At 39.6% G+C, this 25516-nt stretch overlaps 1 protein-coding gene across 8 annotated transcripts in view; it reads left to right on the forward strand.

Annotated features, from left to right (window-relative positions):
• TRPS1 (transcriptional repressor GATA binding 1) overlaps positions 1 to 25516 on the forward strand; it is a 219920-nt gene that overhangs the window by 27577 nt on the left and 166827 nt on the right. For 6 of the 8 annotated variants that reach the window (XM_075743454.1, XM_075743453.1, XM_075743460.1 and 3 more), the window contains exons 2-3: positions 12660 to 12818; positions 15894 to 16822. In XM_075743454.1, the coding sequence (XP_075599569.1) occupies positions 12782 to 12818; positions 15894 to 16822 (966 nt within the window). In that variant the 5' untranslated portion in view covers positions 12660 to 12781. The remainder of the gene's footprint in view (positions 1 to 12659; positions 12819 to 15893; positions 16823 to 25516) is intronic. The other 2 variants (XM_075743458.1, XM_075743459.1) reach the window with 2 other exon arrangements.

Consider the following 25516-nt stretch of genomic DNA (forward strand, 5'->3'; position numbering starts at 1 on the left):
AGGTAGGGTTTTTTTTTGCCTTGACTGCGTCTGGTGGAAGGATGTTTCATAGCCTCACTGCTTTGTCAGTTAAAACCCTTCCTTCTTATTTTCAGCCCAAAGTTAATAATGGCTAGTCTATTTGTTCTTATGCCAACATGATCCTAAGCTTTTCCCGCCCTAATGTTTACCTGCTGCTAGCAATTGTGGTGTTAGTCTAAATGAGCTGCACTTCACTTGGTCATATAGGGGAGAGTCCCATCTTCCGTATCTTCATTAATTTCAGTTAAAATTAGCCTTTTTTGAACATTATAAATCGTTTTCTTAATGCAGTGGCACCTGTGACATATACAGTGACATTATTACTTACCTGTTTCTGCTAAAATTCTTGTCTGGGACATCATAAGACCCTATGAAGTGTGATTTAGATTGGTTTATAATTGTGGTCAACTACTATTTTTTTCCCCACTTATATCATTTAGAGTTAATAAGATGTCAGGGATTGTTATTTCAGAGCGTGCTCTTTTTCTTAGTAATTTTTATTCCAACTCATAATACAACTTTTCAACAGTTTTCTGTATGATATCTTGGTACTTCTCTAGATTGAAGATGCCACAAAACTTTATTATCGTGCAGTTTCCTTGGTACTATCTGTATAAACTCACTTGAGTATTTGTCTGGTTAGATCATCCATGATGCAGCTGTTTGAAATGAGACTTTAGACTCTGGTGGACTAGTTCAAATGGAAAGCAGTGACTTGAGAATAAAGTAGTAGAGTTTGAGTCTCTGCCTCGTCATTTGGCCTCAGGACCAGGCTCACTTCTTGATGAGTGTTAGAAAACCGGTATAAACGTAGCCACAATATGGGTCTTTTAGAGTGGGAGCGGTTAGTGCATGGTGCTGCTTTTCTGAGAACACAAAGGAAATTAAGGGACATTTCCCAGTCCTTGGCTACTCTTTTAATGATCTGCTCTTTTATTTAAGAAAAAAATAAATACATAAAAGGTGAAATAAGAATGAGAAACTGGCTTTATAAACCAAAGCAGAAAGCATCTCTCTAACACTGCCAAAATGTGGAGTGCTTATAGGACGCGTAAGCCAGCAATGAGCAGTTGCTGTATCTCTCTTGCAGGTCAGGCACCGCAATCCTGATCTGCTGGATGGCGCAGGTTGCACTTCGTCTGGTCGCTTGGGTTTCTACTGATGGAGTCCAAAGTGCGTAGGAGAATGGTGCCAAACCAGATTTTCTGATGTGTAGTCAGGATGTTGCCAGCGTGTGCATTTGGAGCTGGGAGCTGCAGAAGTGTGTCCCACAGTTTAGATGGACCCATGATCCGATACTGGATTTTTCTCATGTAGCAAAGCAAGTAAATGCCAGGCTGCCAGCCTCAGAAATGCTGTCTTGCCATGCTACCTCATGCTGATAGACTGTTGTTGATTAATCTTTTGAGTATTCTTTGGCAATTCATTTTCTATCAGTGCATTTTAATAATTTTCTCACTTTAAGCCTTCTATATTTATAATTACAGGAAGCAGTTCAGCTGACAGTGAAAAGAAATCCCTGCGTAGTGCTTTCTCGTGGGTCCACTGTTTCTAGCTTCCACAGCATCGCTGTGGCAGTGTGAGCTTGCACAATGGTCTTCCTTTGCTCATCTTGATGCCTAAACCATTGATGTTTCCTCACTACTTCAATCTCAGTGTTCACATGCCAGCTTCAGGACAGCCTATTTCCTTTCTGCCCTCTTCAAGGACCAAATGGACTTGCGGTGCTGTGAATTCAGGGCAAAATGTAGGGATTTACGGAAAGTGATAGCAGCTGGTTACTGGTTTAAAGGACGCAGGTTAACTCGAGGGGCCTGCATGTACAATTAAACGTGCGTACTTGCCACGTGAACAGAAGTCCTAGACTCTATGCACTCTTGTTGTAGCTAAAAGGTGATATTTTTTCTGTTTTTTCAAGCCTTTTATGGAGAATGTGAGCAAAATCAACAGGTACAACAATGTTTCTATTGTTTCTATTCTCCACACCTGTCTTTAAAGAAAAGAAATAAAGAAAAAAGGATGTTTCTTTAAATCCAAACAAGTCTTAACTCTCTCTAACTGTGATGAGTGAACCACTGGGTCTGCAGCACGTAGTCTTTATTCCACTACTTGCTGTAGACTTGCTGTTTCTCAGAGTTTCATATGATGTTTTTGTTGGTGATTTTAATATTTTCAGGAAGTTTCTGAAGTCCAGTGTCTCTATAATGCACCATCTTCCCCCCCCCCCCCAAAATCTTATGTCTCATTCTTCTGTATTTCCAGTGATTTACAGTCATGATTCAAATTGAAACATAATGAGACATTAGGCATCGATATGTCAACTGTTAGAAAGACACAAGGGAGATGGTAATTTTCAGTAATTTTAGAGACCAGTCAGGTGTGTGTATGTTGCCCAGATTACAGCGTACTGTAGGATTACACAACTGCCCTTTAGCTCAGATGCCAGTAGCGTTCCAGGTAGACAAAGTTCAGTTTGAGCTAAAGAAACCACTTTTTTTTTCTGCTGAGATTCGCAGTGTCCAAACCCCCACTGCTTCCCACATGGGAGCTGGGGAAGGGAGAACCAGCCGGTCTGCGCGGACGCGGCGTTGCAGGCTCACAGCACAGGCGTACCTGCAGCACCGCCGGTGCCATCCGTGCTGTGGGAGCGCGTTGCTCTGCTCGCTAACAGCGCTACCACCTCCGTGCCCAACCTTTAATTATCCCTGATGCTGTGAGCATAATACAGACTTATTTGCGGGGTTGAAGTGAGACAAGCATGCCATCTTGTGAGCAGGCAAAATGGGAACAATGTGTAGGTTCTGCTGTGCGCGGATGAAGAGCGAATGTTACCAGCGTAGATGCTGGGCATTTTTGTTTCAGAGTCAAAGGAGATCCAGAGCTGCAAGAATTTGGTGTGTAATACGGTGGGAAATCAAATCAATGCTTTAGATCTGGGAGTCATAAAGAGTAATTCCTTTTCTGTTTATGGGCCGAGACCTATCAAGATGCTGTGGGATTCAATGATTTAAAAGTTTGGGTTTTTTAAAAAAAAAAGGACAGCTTGAGTCTGTGTTTGGTTTGAACAGTAGATTCTCATGCTGGAGAAGACCCAAGTACCAGCTACTTCACGAATACATGACTTCTGTTTATTGCACTCTCTATACTTTATGTCAGGTATGCATATATGCACTCATCTTGTTATCTACATACAAATGGTTATACGAAGGTCTTATGACATTAAGATTTTTATCTGTGTGATCTTGGGCTGTTCTCATTACTCACGAGAAGCCATGGACAAGTTATGAAGATCATTTCTAATTCCTCTCATGTATTCTTTCAATACATACTGCTTAACAAAAGAATTGTTTAAGAGATGCTTAAATTTAATTGAGTCTGATTTCATCTCTGTCTTCTTGTAAAGCAAAGCATCTTTACAGCATAAATCCAGTTGTACCAGATTTCAGGGGATAAGAAATTTATAGCTAATATTAATCCCTAAAAAATGACTATATCTATTGTGAAACATTCTCTACAGAATTATCACAGTTTTTGGGTCCTGTATCGGTTAATCAAGTAATTTTAGAAGCTGGATTCTCTCCTGACTGCTAATGGTACAAAGATTGCTTTTGCAGCCTTATGTCTTGTGGTTTATCAGATCAAACTGTTACAGGAGTAATTATTTACTCTTGACTAGTCCCATTTTGGGAAGAATCTGCCCGCTGATGTGCGGATGAAACATTTATCTCTTGGGTTGTTTGAAATAACAATTGTGGATGTTCTGAAGCTGTTCCTAGATTGGAAAATTAGAAGCAGCCCTAGCTCGGATTGATTGGCATGGGGAGAGCAAACAGCAACAGATTATTGATTGGGCAGCAGCTAGATGAGCAGGATGACACGATCTCTAGTCAGCCAACTGGTTTACATTTGGCAGTCCTTTTATTCAGTTGTGGTTATCTTGCCCCATCTGTGTTGGACTCTCAGTTTCTCCACCTAATTGGCTGTGTTAATTTGTAGCCCGCACCTTCAGATCTCAGGTACATCCCAAATTCCTTTGCACAAGTTGCAACATTACTTCAAAGAAGGTGCTGTTGTAGCCTCTGCAAATAATTTTGGGACTTTTTTTAGTCTCCAAGATGCCAGTGAACCCAGAAGTTGTTTTAGTAAGTTGATTTCTTTATAAGTGAAAACACGGCAAAAGCTTTCCATTTTGTGGGATATATCCTGGTGCAACAGATCAGCCCTACAATGTCGCGTGATACTTCTTAAAACTGGTGAGGTACCGGATTGGGAATTGAGGTGGCAAGAAGGCAGCTCTGAGGAGGAAGACAGGAGCAATGCGGTAAGGCTCGCTTGCATATAGGGGATTTTTGAGAATGGAAGTATTGGTGTAATCTGTGGTTGTACCTCCATGTAACATTTTTTTAATAGAAAAGTTCTTCTGGATTTTTTTTTTTTTAAAGGAACATTTAGATGTACTGCTGATGGAAAAGAGATACAGTTAGTGTCCAACTCATTTCAAATTCTGTCTTCAGTGGGAAAAGCAACTGTCCACTTCTGTTAGTTTTCTGCAGACTGCAGATTTCTACTCAACTCCTGCCAGTAGTTTTAGTGCCAGTCTGTACACTGCAGCGTGGACATTCTGCAACCTGTGTTGTCCTTGTGTTTTTAGAAATTACATATTTCAATCTCAGAAAAAAAAAATAAATCAATTTTAAAATCTTTTTTGTATGTGTTTTGTGAACCTGGCAGATTGCCAAGGTTTAAATTGAATTTCTGATGTCTGTATGGTCGAGGCTGACGTGAGGGCTTTTGGCACTACCCTTTCATGCAATAAAGAATCAAAGCCAGTAGAGTAAAAAATCTTCTATCAAAAGCTGAAAGCTAGATTCATAAAATCACTTATGCAGGCATTATGAGATTTTCCCATGGAAAGTTTATGTGGGAGTTGGGCAAAAACTGATTCAAGAACGGCATTATTTGCACTATATATATTCATCCAGCAGTCAACAGGCTGACGCTGGCACCCCTTGCCAGTTTTAAAGGAATGCCAGCGCTCCCTACATGAAACTGCTGCAAAGCCACATCAGCAGAGTCTCGAGGAGTCTCCTTATTCTGTGCCCTCCTGCCCCATTTCTGACCAGAATTGAAATGGGTAAAACAGAAATTGTATTTCTCAATGAATATGTGGATATGATTCTTATGGCTATCTGAAAAATGTTTCTCTGTTTTAAAGCAGTTTCACAACAAATCATTACGGTGGATACATTGCAAGAGTAGCCTTCTCGTCGGCATTTCACTTCATTCCTCAGCTTAAACAGAAACATAAATAAGTGATAAAAAGGGCAAATAGCAGACAAACCACTCACAGAGAATCCATTTGCATTTGCTTTGGTCTTTTTTTTTTTCCATTTTACTTTCTTTTGTTTTAAGAAAGTGGCTCAGTGTTTGTGAGTCTGCACCATATGATACGTGCTGCAACAGAGAGTCTTTCCTAGTTAATAGGGATGATTCCAAAGGCAAGGTAAATTCACCACTGCTTTGGCTGGAGCTAATATTGGGCTCCAACATCAGTTCTCTAATTTCTGACAAATGGCCAAGATTTCTTGAATAGGCATGGCTTTCTGTTTTGTGTAGGGAACACACAATCCACTCTTTTGTTGTGGTTGCCACTGCTGTTGTTTCTCCCCCATTCACAAAGGAGAGTGGGGTTATTTGTGCCGAGTGGAAAATCAGTGCCAAAATTCTGACTCGCTTATATTTAATGTGATGTCAATTTTTGTGATAGCCATAAAGAGTATAAGAGATTTTGTAATGCGGATCCCCCCTGTATCCTGACCTCCAAGTCAAGAGGGCATGTTGGTGATGAAAGTTTTATCTGTCATTGGCATATCAAGATGAGAGCTTACTGGATGATTCAACCCAAATGTATAGAAACTGTTTATACAGAGATTGCCAAACACTTTCCATTGCTTTTCTTTTTATCTAAATTCTTGAATATATTACTAAATAAAATAGTCTGTGTTTGGAATGTATGGCTGTGGGATATATGGAAACTCACAGCATGTGGGGGGAAGAGTTAGAATAGGGAAATATAATAGTTTTGTAAACTTTACGTGAATATAGGTACATCATATATAGACTCAAGATTCAATTTGCTGATCAAAGCATCCAAATAACTTTGGATTTAATAATGTCAGCAATGAATGCTAATATATGGAAATTGAAAAGCATGGAGCAACAATAGCTAGCCACGCTTACCAGTATTACCCTGCAGCATGTAGATTTACATTTTTTTGTTTTGTTTTGAAATCACAGTTTGGAAAATGTGTGTTCTTTTTCCCTTCTTCCATACTTCTGAATGTGGGTTCTCCTGAGCAAGCTTAGACAAGATTCAAGCTAAACAATAGGGCAACATCAGAACCTTTGAAGGCTCAGTTTGGATAGGTACCCAAAGCCAAAGTCTGCTTTGATGTACGTGGGCTCAACTCCTGTTGCCCTCGGTTGCCCTCTCTTACCATTGTAACTTGTGTCTGGAAACCCTTGCCAATTTTTTTCTAAATAAATAAAAAAAAAGCCATTTTTGCAAACTCATGTTCATCTTGGTTCTAGTCTGGCTGGAAAAGTACTATAATAATTCCCTCTCTGGTGATGAATTCATATTGGTGTTTAAGGTCCAGGCTGCAGACTTCTGCTTCCTTCCCACTTTTTAGTTTTGATCCAGCTGAAATTTCAACCCAGTTTCAAATTTTTTATTTTTATTTTTTCCTCTACTTGGAAACAAAATTATTTGAACTTTTCTGGAATGCTAGCCAAACCATCCTCTTCCTCCCTTCCATCTGCTCGCCTTCTCCAAAATAATTCTGGTTTCATTTGACTGAAGTTTTGGGCAAGGGAACTTTGATGCCTTGCTCTCATATCGCAGGCCGCACCTGGCAGAAAGGAACAGCACATCTCAGTCTTGCTTCTCTCAAAGTCAGTGGGGCTTTTGCCATTAGCTTCAAGGGAAATAGGATCAGCCCATTGTATTCTTCATGCAAAAGAACAAATGAGTCACTTCTTGTATCCATACCTGATTGCTCTTGCCTAGGAGCCAGGAGGTCACCTTCATTCCTCACTCTTCAGCTCAAGGTAGCACTGTGCTTGCCTCTGCCAATACACTCAACTCAGATTCAGTTCTGAGTCATTTGCAAACCCTAAACTCCCATTGTCTTCAAAGGGCATTTGGATTACAAAGAACTTTGAGTTTACTCAGGCTGAAAAGAAATTGAAACATAAGAGATCGCCACACCTACTAGAAGAGTTTGGAAAGACAGTGGTTGCTTACCTGAAAGACAGGATGAATGGGGGGGATGCGATAGATGTGCTCACAGCCCGGAGGATCTTTGATTCTCAATAGCACAAGATTGAGGGGGAACTCTACACTATTGACAAGAAGCAAATTCAAAATGCCTAAAATATTTGCTCTTTTTTAGTATGTGATTAGACTGTAAAGTGAGAGCTATCACTGATACCAGGATCATGGTAATGTTCAGATAGATATTGGACACTTTTATTGGAAGTAGGAACATACAGACTTATTTAACAACAAATTGTAGAATGTGAGAGATGATAATTACAGCTATAAACCCTCTTACTCTTCAGAAAGTTAGCCACTGTCTAAGGATTAGGATTAGGAGCAATTTATTTTTCACAGAGGTGGGTGATTCTGTATCTGTCCAAAGGCAGTTGAACCTTCTTTGAAGCATCTGGTATTGGCCTCTCTCCAAGGCAGAACACCAGACTAAATGGACCTCTGGTCTCATCTAATAGAGAATGTTCTACAATCCTATAAAGTGTAACAACAGCAAATTAATAGAATAACCAGAAGATTCAGTGAGGATGGCAGGGCTCTCATAGGAGGTGTCAGGCCTGGCAGAAGTCAGTTATTTTATTGCAGTAAGGAGATCAGGCTGGATTCTCTGCAGTGCAATAACAACAGATTGGGGAGCATGCAAAGCAGCATCAATACATAAAAATTAAACTACTTTTAATACACAAAGCTGAGTTTAGATAAATGCAGAACAGAGAAGCAAAGGCACAATATTCTCTGAAAGTGTGGCCTTTTTATGCTGTTTTGGAGACTAATTTACATACAAATAAAATGTCAGCTTATCCTATAACTGTCATGATAAATGGGAGCATTTAGACTTTTGCACGAGTACTTTTTGTACCTTATTAAATTACAGGATCTTGGTCTTTTGCCAAGTGCTAGGGCGATGCTCCCTCTACTGAAATACATACAGGAGGGGGATATGGGCCTCGATATCAAGAGAAACCAGGTTCAGTCACTAGCTAAGAGCCCTGCCTGCATGTCACCTTGAACCTTGATGTTTGCATCTCTCTGTAGATAATTTTATTTATCTGTAAAATGGCAGTGATATTAATTTTCCTGTTTCACGAGAGTATTTTTAGATGTTTTGTTGGAAGGCAGGGCAAAGCGAATTATTGCCTTCTTGGCTCCCCCATCCCGGGCGGCTGGCAGTGGAGGTCTGGTAGGAGCAAGCTCTCTGCAGCAGGCTAGTAAGAAACGTAGAGCAGCAAACTGCCGTGCTCAGGCACTCTTCAAAAAAAAAAAAAAAAGCGGTTTTAGAATTCTTCATTTTGGTTGCAAGATACTGTAATATTCCACCCCACGTCACCTCTTTAGACAAATCACCTTTTGACTTCAGTTTCTGCTGAAAGTGTCTGCATGATTACCCCAGTAGTGAGCTTAAAATGAAATAAGTGCCTGGAAGTAGGCTCAAACAATCTATTTCGAAATGCCACTCCTACACTCTCTGAAATGACCAAGTGTCTGTTTTATACCCATAGAAAAGGTTAGATTTATTCCAGTGGCTAGATGACTACTAATATGCACTGTGCTCTGAAGCATATGGTAATAGAAAAGATTGTTTTGAATTAATTTGATGTGAATTAATAAGAGATTTATTTGATGAGAGCTGTTTGAAGGTGATGACACTTTGTAGCTGAACAGGATTTAAGATGTCCAAAAGTGCACCTTTAGAGATTTGAGAACGATCAATGTTGGGAAAGTAAATTTAAATGGGAAGGAGCAAGCTTAAACAGACCCCCAGCATTTTTTTAACTTGTCACTTTATTGTAAACTTTGTGGGGAAAGAAAAATAAATTGCAAAAAGCTCTTGGGAAATTTGTGATGAGGGACCAAACTGAGGAGTCTGAAAATGCAGAAGAGGAAGCGAGGAGGTGAAAACAGCAGCGTTTTGCTATAGTACTGCTCTACTAGTATGGCACATAAGGCATGATTTTCTCCTTGTGTTTTCTAGATTGATGAAGCTATCATAATTTCATTGGAGCATGCTGAGTGTAGAGACTATCAAGCAGATAGATACATTTTGACTAAATACAATGTCTGATCCTGCCAAATGTTACTGCTGCGAGGAGGCACATTCTACTCTAAGCAGTCTCAGGCCGGAAAGAGTGGCTGTCCAGTTTTAGGGCTTGTGGAAGAACACGGATAGCTTAAGAAGTCCTTTGGAGTTAGTTTGTCACTTGCTTAGAGCCGTGACGTCCCCTGTCTTGTATGGTGTGTTAGAAGACACTGGTGCCAAGAGGGAGGAGGTGGTCTTGTTGAAGAGGGAGTTGCTTGTCATTAAGCTTATTCTGCCCTCCCATTGTTTAGGGCCCAATTCTTGAATTTCTGACACAGAAGGGGTTGTCTTCCCTTCCCTTCTCGGCAGAGAAAGGTTAGGCCCAGTCGTTTTCAGGCAGGCTTGCTCTGAGAGCCACAGGCAAAGCTGGGAGAGAAGCGTCCTGTGTGTCTGCCTCCAGCTCTGCGTCCCGGACGGAGATGGTGGGGGGGTGAAGCTGTACACCTCTCTTTTCTGTCATTTCGCTGTTCAAGGATCCACGAGGGAAGGCGGAAAGATGGGAGCTTTAGCCAGTCCCATACCACTGCGTCTTAGTTTGCATCTAATGTAATCTAATTTTCAGTGAAGGCAGCAATGTCACCTGGAGTTTTTAGTGTATTTACAGATCATTACTCTTTCTTATGATTTTTTTTTTTTAAATGCTTAAATTAGAAAACATACAGGTCTTTGAGCTGTGGGCTGTCCTGATCAGGTTGTTAACTTTCTGGTTGTGCTCGGCGCAGGTCTGGGCCAGCCAGGCGGGACGGGCTGTGGCAGAGGGCTGGGTGCGGGGTGGCTCCCTGGGGATGGAGCCCGTCGCGGAGACAGTTTCCCAGAAATTCGCTGTCTCAAGACAGGAGCTTTCTGGCTTTGGAGCTCGTGTGCCTTACAGCTGCTCGAGTGTTATATGGAGTGTGGGGAGAAGGCTCCAGATCGGTTAGGACTTCATGTGCTTGATAGAAGCAGACGCTTTGAACACTTAAGGATTTTTTATATAAAGCACAGCAGACAGTCTTTGTAGCCTATTTATGTGTAATAAGCTGGGTTTTGTTTTGTGCCTTGGTGGTTTTTTTTTTTTTTTTTCTGTGAAAGAAAAAAAAAAAAAGGAAAGAGAAATTAAAACCACAGCAGTATTTTCCCATGCAGCTATAGTGAGTATCCTGCGATCTCACATGATCGGCTGTCCTGGTGGGGTGGAGTGTGGGAAGGTGTCAAAATATGTCTCTCAATTTTTTTTTTTCTTAAAAGGGAAAGCCAGATGAGTGCCAAGAGCCCTGTTCTCTAGCCCTGCAGTAACAAACTACATGAGTGTATGTTATTAAGATGATAAGATTAAATTTCTAGCTACTAACGTGCTATCACAACAGCAAAGGGGGAAAAAAAGATCTTGAAAAAATTATGAAAATTAGTCTGACGGTCTCCTTTTAATAAGATCACTCCCAACCCCAACAGACAGTGTAGGCTGGAATTCCACAGGGCTTTTTTGTGGTCCTAATGATTTTAATAATACTTTGTGCTATGTAGCACCTTTCATTAGAGGATCACAAAGTGCTTTACAGTCACTAATTAATTAAGCCTCACAACACTCCTGTGAGATAGGTAAGTATTAGACATATATTAAGCTGAGACACTGAGAGTTAATGATCTTTTGCTGCATTATTCAGGCAAAATGATTGATGTTTAAGCACCGTATGTGCATTATATGTCTATGTGTGGGTGTGTAATATATATGAGTGTAAAAGTATTAATTTTACTATCCCTTAACAAAGAGGTCCTACTTGAGCCTGTTGAATATAAATGCGTATTTTCATTTAACTTTTTGTTGCTGCAGCATATTGACTGATAATATCACAGTCTTCGTAGGCCCTTGACTCAGTTTGCTCCTCGTCTGCTTGTGCATCTACTTGTACAGAGGTTAGTCAGTGGCATCTCATGAAATTCAGCCTCTTTCTAAATGTATTATTCTGTTAAAAAGAGCATATGACTAAGACCTGACCTAAACCTGTAGTGCAAGCACAAGGCAACAACCATACTGTTGCAATAGCCTTTGATGACAAGTCATCATGTTCAATAAAAGTAATGAGCACCAACAATGACCCATTGCAGAGCTGATGATCAGCAGGTAATTAGCCATTATCTTCACTGCACGTAAGGAACTATTGATTATCAAAATTTGCTTTTTCTTCTGATTTTTTAAAAGACGTACAGTAGTCACTATGGTAATTCATTATCCTGAATTGCAGACTGGTTTTAGCAGGTTTCCACTTTTTGCTTCCAGGGTTAAACTGATGTGAGTGATTGTTGAACAGAAAAGTCTGTATCTTGCAGATGCATGAATTGTGTAGAGTAGCCTTGTCTGGTTTTGAGGAAAACTATGTATAGCTATTTATTTGTATTATTTCCATTTTAAAATAGCTGAGGGTGATCGTATCAGGTGAAAAAAAAACCCCACATGGTTTAAAGGTAATTTCAGCATAATGAAAATAAGATTCTAAACCCTGGGTGATGGAGCCCAACGATGAGTTCTGCAGCCAGGGCCTTATCCAGAGTTCCCTCTGCTCCAGAAGTCTCTTCATTCACATCAGGCTTAGTAATTCTTTTATTTTGGGAAGATCACCATTTCCGGTGACAAAAAGGTAGTTGAATCCCAATGGCTGTTCATTACTTGGCCTTTTCACTAACAGCCAAAAAATGTGCTTATTATTGTGATGGCATTTTTGAGATGTGGATAATTGCCCACTTAAAGTAACACCACTAAATTCGTTTCAAGTGGGACAGGAGGCAGCCAGCAGATGATAACTTTCAATTGCTGACAGCAGAGTCTGGATATGAACCAGTTATTTGTCTTCCTTTATCCATCCCATTAGGCCAGTCCCATTACGATGCACAATACCTGTTTATATATGTGAATTTTTAAGGCACTTTTATTTTTTACAGCATTTATCCAGCTCTTTTTCAACACTTACTTTAAACTTGTTTTAAACTTGTTTTTTGGTGAACATCACCTCTGAGATAATTTTTGTCTCTTGTTGTGTGTGTGTGCGTGCAAGAGTGTGTGTCTGTCCAAGGAGAAGGCAGCTATGAAATTTCTTATGCTTGATGGAAGTGGAGAACAGCAGCCACTATTTGTATAGTGCCCACTAATAGATGCATGTGAATGTACAATAGGCGTAATAATGTTTTTAAGTAAAAACCATATTTTGAATGCATAATTTAGGAAGGAAAACCTTTTTTTGTTTTGTTTTGCAGATATACAGATCAGCTCTCAAAATGTCTTCTGTGTCTTCCGTGCATCTTCTAAGACAATTGCATTAGCCCGCCTGCTAGTTGACTAATAGAATTAATAATTGTAAAAAGCACTCTAAAGCCACATGCCTTATGAAGTCAATGCTGGGTATGATTTTACAAGTATGTGATCCATTTTTTCAAGTGAAATTGTTAACTGAAAACGTTCTTGGCACACAATAAAACATTGTGCAATCTGTTATTTGTCTTAGAGATAATAATTTCAGAGTGGCTATATTCTTTCTATATCTAACTTATGACTTGCTAGGGGATGGTTTCTTCAATTTAGGAGTATTGCAAATGTAGTTTTATTTACATAATATGTCTCTGAAAAATGATAGTGGTGGAATTTCAGCGACAAAAAAAAATAACATGTCTTTTCTTACCGTCCCCTTGAGTGGATATCAAGTAAATAAATGACAGATGATTTTTCAAAAGCTGAAAGAAAAAGAGGAGAAAATACTTTTAAATTCAAGTTAAGAAAGTTTTTATATTTAAATCAATGTTATCTTCTTTCTTTTCTTTCTCCAAGTGTAGAATGCTGTTTGAAAAAGCTCCATTAGGCAGATACGGGGTTTTTTCCCCCTCCATTAATACACAGACTCACAGATATGTCAGGAAAATTTGAACCAAAGTATCTAGATCTGGAGTACTGTCTAGTTAGCCTGTATGCAGTCCAGATTTTTCTTTTCTTTGCTTTATAGGGATTTTTTTTCTGTCCTTTTCTCTGACTCTCTTCTGACAGTTGCCACGAAGATAGCAAAATCTCTAAACTTTCCTTATCTGCCAAAAGTATCTGTAACAAAAACATTTTAAAACATTGCATTTAGTCTTGCTTAATTTTGACTGAGGTAACAGTCACGATGTTTACTTTCTCAATTTCTGATTTTTCCTCACTGCATAGTCAGGACTCCTTTCTCTGTCCTCTTAACTGCCATGAATTGCATTTAAACGGAAGTTATTTTAAAAATGGTTTGGGATGTGTAACCAGGACAAAAATACAGATTTAGCTGAACACCTACCAGAGATGCTCACGAATATTTTTAGTGTGTGTTAACCAAGAGCATTCATGAAGTCCCACAGAGAAGAGGTAATGCTAAAAGGCTCAGGACTATCTTTATACCTTGAGTTATATATGTGTGCATGTTGTTTTAGTAGGCCGAGTCTGTATTGTAATAGTTCTCTTACCAGAAGAGGAAATCTTTCTTTTCTCTTAGTTCTGAGTGACTTCATGGTTCAGAAGTAATCAGAGGGGGGAAAAAAAAAAAAGTAAAATTCAGTGCCTACATATCATGGTAGGTGTGGTTGACATTAAAGAGAAGACGCTTGGTTCCCAAGCATGTGTGTCTTCTACAGTAAGGAATCACAGTAGGCATTTAAGAAACCTATTAAGACCACACGGAGTGTCAAAATTTCTGTAACACGAGCTGGCATTCTGTGTGAAAGCCGTCTTGCTGCAGCCCATGCTGCCTGTGGATCAGCTCGACCACAAAGACAACAGAGCCAGCCCAAGACACAAGTCGAACACTTCCCCTAAGAAGTTGTCTCTTTTTATCAACATAGCATACAGTGCCCTTTCATGTGGAGCAGATGTAAATAAGAGGACGTACAGACGCCTGTTCTTTTATTTTTAATCTCTGTCCCCAGCTGTACTTCTCAAAGTACTGTTTTGAGAAGGTCATCCGTGGCTTTTAAAGGTCTGGATGCAGCACGAGTTGGAGTGCATCAGTGCTGTTCCCAGAATCACCAGGTGGTCCTCCCTTCACCAGCAATACGCATCTCCAGTGCCTCCGTAGGCGCCCGGCCGTGGCTGGCCTGGGAATGGGGGCTCAGGCTTGAGTCTGGAGCTCACATCTCGTGTGTGGTACTGCAGGCTGCTGCCACCGGACCACACGCAATTTGGCAAAGAGAAACATCCATCATTGTATAAAGCGCTGGCAAAGATAAGAGCGTAGAAGAAGTTGTAGCACATCTGTCTTCTGCCCGTAGCTAGCATGTGAACACAAATGGATCATACCAGCTGGTGAGGAATATCAAATCCAGAACCACGCAGTGGAGAGTGCAGGGAAGTTTCACATACATATTTTCTCTAAGTAGGCTGGGGAAGGTGAAGATATGTAGTGGATCAGGAATTTGGCTTGCTACCTGTGTAGTCTGATTATTTGTTCTTCCATAATCTCCCCTTTTCAGCTAGCAGCTAACTCACTGGTGGCAGTCTCCTCCTTTCTCTCTGATCCCTATTGCTGTCCTGTCTCAGCTTTCTGAAATGCATCTTGAAGGCGTACGTGCAGATTTAGCAGTAGTGGCTATGTCTGCAAGGAGGGCTGAGCAGAGGCAGGTTCGGCTCTTTTGATCCATGTGGATTCCAGGTGTTCTCGGGGTAGATCCCAACTCAGCCACACAGCAATGTCAAATGTCTGGATCCAGGCCTGTAAAATTTTATTGACAACGGGTGTCCTAATAAAGTTAGTTTCTCTTTGTTTGGCAAATAGAACTAATTACATGAATAATGGACTGTGGGGCCAGACTCTAGAATATCCATATAATTCTGTTTGAAGTTTATGGGCAGTAGGAGGGGGAGCTTTTGCTATAGAGAAACTGATACCTGCTTAGGAAAAATACTTTCTCTGAAACCTCAAAGTTACTTACTCTCCTAAATCTGTTTCCTTCCTAATAACTTGTTTAAATACTCTTGATTATGTCTTTTACGTGTATTTTTTTGCGAAGCTACATTATATGTAGTTGTACAGTGCATGAACATTAGACTGCAAAAGTTTATTTTTCCTCTTAGTTTTTAAAAAATATTTTAAAAGAAGCATTCATTTAAAATGATTTCTGCCAGACCATTATCTTCCGAAAAGATAACGAAACCTGTAATTCACTCACTCTGATGGCAGTGGTTTTGTAGGCTTTGAAGTTGTCTTTTTAGTTAAGTTCAGTCTCAGTGTGAGCATTTTTTTCAAATGTAAAATTCCAGTTTTCTGCGTAGTCTAAAAACCTGTTTGACAAAAATTTTCTGAAAAGTTGACGTATTCATATAGTTCAGAATGCTTTAAAAAGTGCCAGGTTTATAATCTGTTATATATCTTGAATAATTCTATAGGGTTTTTTGCCTTTTTTTCTTTTTTTTTCTTTTTTTTTTCTTTTTTTTTCTTTTTTTTTTTTTCTTTATTTTTTTTATTTATTTTTGTTTGGTAGATATGGTCCGGAAAAAGAACCCCCCTCTAAGAAACGTTGCTAGTGAAGGTGAGGTACAGACCCTTGAGTCTACAGGTACTGAAAGTGAAGAGTCTGGAAGGAAAAAAGAATTTTCCGCAGAGCAGATGCAAGAAAACACTGACCAGGGTGATGCGGCAGAGTTAAATAACAAGGAGGAACTTTGCACGCATGTCCAAGAGCCATCTTCCAGCATTAAAAAGGACTTGAAAAGCTCAGTGCTGAGTGAAAAGGCTGGCTTCAATTATGAAAGCCACAATAAGGGAGGAAATGTTCCATCCTTCCCTCATGATGAGGTGACAGACAGAAATATGCTGGCTTTCTCATCTCCAGCTGTTGGGGGAATCTGTGAGCCCTTGAAGTCTCCTCAAAAATCAGATGCAGATGACACCCAAGATGTGGTCTGTACCCCGTCAGGAGATGCAGCAGAGACAAATGAGGAGCATCAGATGTCGCCAAAAGCTTCAGATGAAACAGTGCAAGTGCAAAGTGGTCAAACTGATGGCCAAGGCTCAAGCCCGGTCCCCACGGCCTCAAAAAACCCACAAGTGCCTTCAGATGGGGGTTTAAGGCTGAACAAATCTAAAGCAGATTTGTTGGTAAATGATAACCCAGATACGGCGCCTCTGTCTCCAGAGCTTCAGGACTTCAAATGCAACATCTGTGGATACGGTTACTATGGGAACGACCCCACAGATCTCATCAAACACTTCCGCAAGTACCACCTAGGACTGCACAACCGCACCAGGCAGGATGCTGAGCTCGACACTAAAATTTTGGCTCTCCACAACATGGTGCAATTCAGCCACTCCAAAGACTTCCAGAAAGTCAACCGCACTGTGCTTTCGGGGGTGCTGCAGGACATCAATTCCCAGAGGCCTGTCTTATTAAATGGGACTTACGATGTGCAGGTTTGTATTTTCCCAGCCCCCCTGCTTCTGCTAACCTCCTTCTCAACTGCAAAGTCAGTTCTTTGCAAAGCCTCTCCTAGCTACGTGATTAACGTATTTCATATAACCTGCTTAAGCCGTAAGAACCATTTTGGTCTATTTTAGCCAGGTTTTCTGCAGGTCTGCTGAGCATCTTGTACTGTAGAGGAATACTTGGCTTTTTGACCAGTGGTATTTCTGCGTACGATTTAGTCGTTGTGGAAATCAATAGCAAAAGGTCTTATTCAGCAAACAGGCAAACTGCTGAATTGGTAATCATATCTGAAGGATTTGCTGTCATGGAAAGAAAAGAGCAAATAATAATGAAAAATAACAACCAGATAGACAAAAGACAGCAGCTGGAAATTAAAAATGTAATCCTAAATTATCAGCTGCTGGGAGTCAAGATTTGGCTTATTGATTCTTTATTAAGATAAAATAAATGGCAAGTCTTGGCAACTCTGAAGTTGTCTAGTGCCAGAAAAACAGGATTCACAATGAGTATTTAAAACATTTCAAAAAGTAACAGTAATCCACGCTGTTCTTCACGTTAGTGAGCCTGCAAGGAAAGGACTATTGCCTCAGTCATTTTCTCATCCAGTTGGAGCAGGGAAAAAACTATAGATACTGCTGAAAAAAAAATAAATCTTAGTTTTATCACACAAGAGTGGTGGACTCAAAAACTTTGTCATGAAGTCTCTGTTAGTTTCTTATCAGATAATATTTAATTAGTTAAAAAAGAAATGATGCTGCTTTAATAAAAATCCTCTCATGAGTGGTCTGAGAGATGTGGTAGGATACCTCAATGTTCAATGATAAAAAAATGCAGATTTTTAAGAGAAAAAACAACCAAATAACAAAGTCTGTATACAAAATGAGTTCAAATGTCTGTCCAATTTCAAGCGTGTGTCTGCATACATGATGTTCAACCTGGTAGTAATCACCAAACAAAACTCCAGGGTATGTTAAAATAAAAAGGTAGAAGGTGGAAAATATTTAATAATACTTGCAGAGACTGAAACTATAGGAAAGAAATATGGAAAAACAGGCTAAGGTGGCTAACATTTAACTTCAAGTAAGAAGCCGAAACCAGAACACAAGTCAGGAACTTGAAGCTTTTTAAGTGATTTAAACTTTTCCTCTTTTTTCAGAAACTCTACAACTTCTTTGTGGAGCAAAAGGTCGTTATTATGCATAAAAGCTGCAATCTTTGAACTGCTGTCTTATTAAAAGATCACTTCACTGTCTTGTGTCAGACACTCTCTCCTGTCAAACTCTGATTAGAAAGCAAATACGTGATTTAGTTAAAAGAGGTTAGAAGTGAATAATGTCAGAATGTGAAATGATGGTTTATAATTAGCACATAGTATGATGTTAATACCTGGATTTCCTGCTATAGTTTCAGTTTGCTGACTCTGGGGACAGCATCTTAGAGCAACTGATCCATGCTGTCAGGAAGACATTCAAACTGGAACAGCTCAGGCATACAGTATAGAGGAATTTGAGTTTCTAAACACACTTTCATTTCCTCCAAACAATTGTTTCGTTAGGTCCTTAGTTATTTATAGGAAAGTTTATGCTTGATTAGAATGAGCTGGACACTTTTCCTATGCAGTGCTTTCAGAAATAAAACAGATGTGTGAGCTATCTCAGTTTGAACTGATAGAAGTAGAAATAAAACAGCTGAACCTAGACTATACTTGTCTACTAAACCCTGGCAGTAAGATACTGCAGGGGAGACAAAAAGCGGTAGGAAACAGCCCATAGATAATCTACTTAAGATCAGTCTTTTCTCAGACGAAAAACATTTTCCAAAATAGAACAGACAGCCTATACAATGTTGGCAATTTATTTTAAAGAAAAAAAATTGGATCTGGAAACTTAATTTTTAAGAGTGCTAATTTTTCCCTGCCCAATTGGGAAGAGAAGATTAAATAAGCTTTTGTGCCAAATGCCATACTTCATCACTTGCACATGCACCAGATGTTGATCCAGAACATGTCAGAAGATAAGTAACTGATTAATATTTTTATGCTTTCTCCTCCCCCACTCCCGATACAGAGCAGCTTTGTGAGATTTGTAAACACAGTAAAAGAACATTTGAAAATCCCCTTTGCACCCACACATGTTTATATTGCTACTATGTCCATTTTGGAGGGGATTTTTCTCAGGCATCTGAATAACTGGCGTCTCCTGCCGCAACAAGGGATCGTATAGATTTGAGCTCTGGTTAAAATTGGTTCAGTCAAACTCCTGTGTAACACGGAGAGGGAACTGAACCTGAATAAATGGTTCATCTAAACAATATTATTTTGTATAGGTGCTTGGCTAAAGGAAAATAATCCCTTTGTAATTAACTTGAAATAGTAGTGGACTGGGCTTAAGGTCTGATTTATTGATCCCCTTGCACTTAACAAACTGTTCTGTTGTAGCTAGGGTGGAAGTTATTGATGGATTTATGGTCTCAGGCCAGGGAGCTGGGTGCAGAAGCCAGAGGATGAAGATGACTGTCTTTGATCTGGCTCACAGTGGTCAGGCAGAGACCACAGTATATGAAGATTTGTAGTAGTGAGGGGTGCTATTGAGCCCCGTAGTTTGCATTCATAACAAAAGCAAACAAAAACCAATGGAAAAATGTCTGAGTGCAGAAAAAAACAGTATCTGCTATCCTGTCTGCAGAGAGGTAGGGATGTAGTCCCTTTTCCAAGGGCTTGGAAGAAAGAAATCAAATGCATTTTTGGACTTACACCACAGATGTGAAGTCTATCCTAGAAAACTCCCCCCCCCTTCACCCCCCCAAAAAACCCCCAAACCCCAACAAACCCAACAAAAAAAATCCCAAACAAAACCCACCTCTTCCCAACCCTAAACCCAGCTTTTAGTTTTGTTTTTGGTTGGTTGGGTTTTTTGGGGGTTTTTGTTTTTGGGGGTTTTTTTGTTTGTTTGTTTTTTTGTATTGCAGTCAGCAAAACAGTAGGGATACACATTTGGTTTCACATCCAGGTACACAAATGTTGGGACTGTGTTTTGTAGTACCTAAAGAGGATTTGGCTGGAAACTGTAAATAATCCAAGCTTTCTGGCCTTATTACTGTGTAGATTTTTACTTTATTTGAATATTTATTCCAGTAAGATTCCTTTGTCTTCTTTGAAAATGTGATTTTGTTTTGAAAATTCCCTGCACTCTTTGTTCCCATTTTCTTCCTCAGAGGTTTTTGGTTCATTGAGTTATAATAAATTCCATAGGATTTGGTAAAATCACTGAGCTATTTCTGGGGTATTAACTTTCTTGCCAGTATAGATTTCAGAAAACATTTGCTAGCACATCTCTGAGTTCCCAGACAATGTGTTAATCAGCTTTATTGCTTTTATCAGAATAATATTTGAAGTGAGTTCAATGGATCAACTTTTGCTGATGCCCGTCATTACTTTTTCTTCACATTTAGTTAATTGATCAGTCTCTATCGGCAGCTTTGTCCTGCTGGGTACTTTAGCCCATGTATGGCTGTGTGGATGTGCCTAAAGCAGTAGACTTTAGACTGGATCTGAAGACTTCACTTAAAATAAAATTGAGGTGACTAAGTTAACAGCTGAGATGCTGAAAACTATTGCTTTGCTGCTGTATGATTAAGTCTCCTTCTGTGTTTGATCTAATGACTCTTTAACGTATATGGAAAGGTCTGGAGACAGGCAAGTTGCTGGCAAGTAGGCAGGAGTCTTTTTTGCATCCCTGGTTTTTTTTTATAAGTAGTGAGTGGGACAGCTTGACCAGAAGGTTGGAGAGTGCTATCTCCACATACCAGCTTATAGCTAAGGGGTAGGACATTGCCCAGCGAGGGAGAAGAAGCGGGCTTGGATCCCCTCTGGTGGAGCAAGGAAAGGAGCCTACTTTTCCTGTTTCCTGAACAAGTGTTCAAGCCATTAGGCTATTGTATAAAAGGGAGCACGACCCCATTTCCTGATACGTTTTAAAGGAAAACAGTGTCCCTCAAAGAAAGGACAGAAATGTCTGCATTCAGGTGAGGGTTTCAGATGGCATGTCCCAAGGGAGAAGGGCATTCATGCAGCCATGAATAAAGACTTACTGCAGCGCTCAGCAGTTCTTACGTTGACTCCAGGCAGCTTTACATTGTGTGTGCTACCTTTGAGGAGCTTCCTGCTCAGCATGGCCCTGGTTCTGGAGCTTATTGTCACAGACCTACCTCTTCTTATGTTCAGCCATTAAAGAGATTCAGACTCCTGTCTGAAAGTACTAAAAAGTTGTATTTTTTTTTTATCCAGCACTCTCATTTTGATTGTTTCATGGTTTTAGATAGTAGACTGCCATATAAGATAAGAAGACAAATTTCTGTAAAGCCATGGACTGATAAAAGCCATCCAAAAGTTTCTTGACTGTATTTCAATGAGCCTGGGGGAAAAAAAAAAGAAAAAAGAATAAAGTATTACATTTTCTAACTATCCCACAGCCTAATGAGAGATTGGCAGCAGATTTTTTTCTTTTATGCTTCTAGACATCCAATATTATAACAGTTGCCCTATACCACTCAGCCTAATCCTTTGTCATGTATGAATATGGGTAACAATTTTTCCAGGACTTTCACAGCAACCGAGAGCACTTCTGAATGTCCAGCTACCCAGCTGCTCAGTGTCCTAGAAAGTGGGCAGAAGTGCCCACGCACGCAGAGCGTGTAAAACCCTTCTGTCTCCTTTATAAATCAGTGGTGAACCTCATGTGGCTACACAAAGTTAGGCATGTGTGGTTTTTAGCGTTCTGGATTTCAATATATCAAATCTGGCAGCTTGTCTGGTCTCATGTTAGAAGTGCACAGCTAGTGTAAAGTCTGGTCTAACTAGGGTTGAGCTGAAGGAGAACCAGTGGTTTTATTAGTAGCTTCTGCTTTTTATCCTCCACGCTTATATTAGTAGTTTGATTGAATATGAAGCTGTGAAGGTAAGACAAAAAACTGTGGGGCGTCTGTAGGGGTACAGATGTAATCAACATCCCTTCTCATGTTAAAGGTTTTCTTCTACATTTTTGGTGGTTTTGGCAAAGGGACTCTTTCTGAGAATCTAGAGTGGAGGCATAAACAAATACAGCATTTACTTTTGTTTTAGTAACAAATCAAACTTTCTTAAAATTCAACTTTGTCATCAAATAGGCTTCCTGCAAGGTGACAGGGATACACATAACTAGTTGACATGACCAAATGAAAATGTGTATGTGAATGAATTTCATTTTCCTCAAATGCTTAGACAAATGGATCCAAATTTTATATTGTTGGTCTTACTGACTTTAGCTCAATTGTTCAAAAACCAGGGATTAGATCTAAATAAACTGACCAGCTATTGCTGGCTATGATGTATCCTGATCTCTTGCACTAGATTGTGCCATGCTAGATCTTGAAGGGTGTGCTAGAACAGAACTCTCATGAAGGTGTGATGTCCCAGAAGGCCCATTTCATCTGTCAGCCGTGTTGCAGACTGTCCCTGAAGACTTCCCTGTTTAAACTGACGGCTGTCAAGCTATCTTGGGTGTTGCACGTGTGTGTGTGCATACCTGTTTATTTTGAGTCTTCTGGGTCATGATCAGGCTTGGAGACTGCCTTGCAGACTGAGAGTCACACTGCATGAACACAGGAGTCAGTCATCTCTTTTAAACCACAGACATGAAAAAGTACCAGTGGCAGGTGGAGAAATGGGTGGTGGTAAAACACACGTATCTATACATTCATATGCATGTGCTTGTCTGTGTATGTATACATGTATGTTCTGCTTTTTCTCATATATATATCTGCATATACCTATATATATATATCAATATGTGAAAAAGCACCTGTGATCTTCTAGGCATCTGAATTCTATATTGACTGGAGCTCCTAATAAGTGATTGATATGGTTATATGTAGTAGAAGTTCTTTATATAATTTCCGTGGAGATATTAGCAAGTTTACTATTCAGAACGATATCCAGTGATTTACAGCATGTAAAAGCTTCTAAATAGTAAGTGCCTGGGAACATTCACTTGCTCTGTGACAGAAATGAGCTATTCTTTCAGTGAGAAGTAGTCTACCCTCATATTAGAGCATTCAGATGGGCAGTTTCTGTGGAACAACTGACGTGACGTATATTCACAGCCTTCGAGGCAAAGTTGTTTATGTGTTAATATTCCTCATCTTTATGTCAGGGATATCTGGTAGTGTTTGAAGAGAGGTTAATGAACAAAGTTGGTGAAACTAGTAATAGTCACAGATATATTTAAAGATACGAACTGCTAAGTTAGCCCACAGAAATTATGAGAGCTCAAAAATAAAGTTGCTGGGAAAAAAGGAAAGCAGCTAGGTTTTCTTGTGGTGTAAATCAGTGCAAGTTTGCCTCAAAGTCTGTGAGGCTGTGTGAGTTTACAGTAGCCAAGGAACTGTCTGGTAATTTTATCTGTACGGAGAGAGAATAGAAGGGATGGTACTTCTTTTAGGTGCTAGATATTAGTCTACTAGCATTAGCTAGCAAATTAAAGTCTTCTGTGTTCCTTACTTTTGTTGGTTTTGCACATCTGGTCTCCTGACTTTAATTTAAGCCCTGTTACTGTTCTGTCACAGTCTTTGTTTTAAAAATACCTTTAAATTCTAATGTCAAAAACCATACTGGCTTCAATGGCAACAAAATAAATCTTGAGAAGAATACACTCATCTGGAATGAATGTGACCCAATAGTTTGCTTTCTTGTTTTGGTAAGTATGAATAGCCCAGCAAGCCAGGAGTTTGCCCTGAGTCTTTGCCTCACTTGTGCAATGCAGTTCTATCTACCTATAAATTAATCACAGTATGGTAAATGGTTTTAAGTTTTACATGCAGAGAGAGAGCGAGTGAGAGGGAGTGAGTTCTCCATAGTGGAGGTTAGAGAACTGGGTGGTGCTTACACAACTTGCATGAAAGCCAGGAATCTGTTCTGGCCTGCACGACATGAAGAACTTCATAAATGTGGGATGGTTAAAATGTTCTGGATGCTATATTGCACAAAGCAAATGAATAAACAAGAGCATTAGAAAATATTTTAGGATTAGAAGATTAAGAGTAATTGGCAAAGGCAGACTGGATGGCTCAGGAGATTGGTAAGGGATCTGGAGCCTTTCACCTCCTGGTTAGCCAAAGATGTAACCCAGGTAATCAAAAAAAAAAAAAAAAAAGAAGATTTATTAACATTTGATGTTCCAATGCAGATGGTTGGTCTAGCTTCTAATCAGTAGTTGCAGAAGCTGCCAGAGGTGAGAGACAGCTTTACCCTGTGCATGTAAGCCTTGCAGTTGAATCTCTTAATGGATATAGGCCACTAGGTTCTGCTGGTGGAATTTTCTTCATGAAACATATGATTACAGGAGCGGGCAGACCTTGTATTCCTTGGTAATTTCTTCCATTTTCTGTAAGCAATGTTTCTAAACTGCTTCGGTGTAATAAAATTTAGGATTGAACTTCAAAAAGGAGGTGGGAGAATAGAGTAGGTTAGCATTTGGATCAAGGGCAGATTAACTATCAAAGATGCTTTTTAAAAAAACCTTGAAAGTACCTCTCCTTGCCCAAGTCCATCTATTCCATTAAATCATTGTTTCCAGTCTGACTAATTAAAGTAATATAGACATATCTGTTGGACACATATAGTGCAATTACATGGCTTTGTTTGAAGTACTTGCCAACATGCTTCAGAAAGTACATCTTGAAAACCTTGTCAGTTATCATGTTATCTTTTCTCCTCTTTTCTGGCTATTTTTGGAAATGTGCACGATGTATGAGGAGATAGCTTAGTTGTATTAGCACATGAACTTCAATTCTTGTGGTAAATTCTTTCCCAGTCTTAGAGATTTGATAATTTTCCCATTAATGAATGAATTTAACAGTTAGGAGTTAGGAGTTTTCAGGGAGCCTTACTGTGAAATGTAGTCAGTTTAGTCCCAGACAGACATGGCTTTGAAGAGCAGTTTTTGAAGAATATCAGTGCAAACCATCTCAAGCGCAATAATGGAGAACTCATTCTAATAGCCATCTTCGTCTGTACAGCATAATAATTACCAACTATATTGCCATAATTGAGGTCCTGCAGGAGTAGAGAGAATCTCAAGGCCTCACAAGCAAGCGACAGTGAAGGAAAGAACTAAATCAGGTTTCCACAGTCCTAAACAGATGCCTTGTATGTTAGGTTCCCTTTAAAAAGAGAATTATGAAGATTAATTTTTTTCTGTGCTTATTGAGGGAACTGTTGATCTATAGATGCTCTTACATTTCAATGCAAACTGTTTCCTGTAGTTGTGACTGCCATTAGTTATGTCACCTGGCACTTTGGTCTCCACTGCGTCATAGAATTGCAGAATTTCACCATTGCTTTTGTTTAGTTTCTTCTTCTTTATGTTGGGGAGGAGTGTCTGCTGAAGAAAATATAGCTGTCACAGCAAAGCAGGGGACTAGGTTTTGCTGGGATCAGGATGAAATAGGGGATAAATAGGAGAAGCTATCACTTCTGATACCACACAGAAATGTGGATATTGAATTATATAGATATTTATTTATTTTCCCCTTTTCTCGTTCTCTTTCTTCTTTATTTTTCTTTCTGGGGCAGATCAGAGAGAGCAGGAGGTAAAGGACAATTACACACCCACTGGAGGAGTTTAGTGCCTGTACATAGAGATACG

The sequence above is a fragment of the Balearica regulorum genome, chromosome 2 (genome assembly GCF_011004875.1).
Source record: "Balearica regulorum gibbericeps isolate bBalReg1 chromosome 2, bBalReg1.pri, whole genome shotgun sequence".
Classification (NCBI taxonomy): Eukaryota; Metazoa; Chordata; class Aves; order Gruiformes; family Gruidae; genus Balearica; species Balearica regulorum.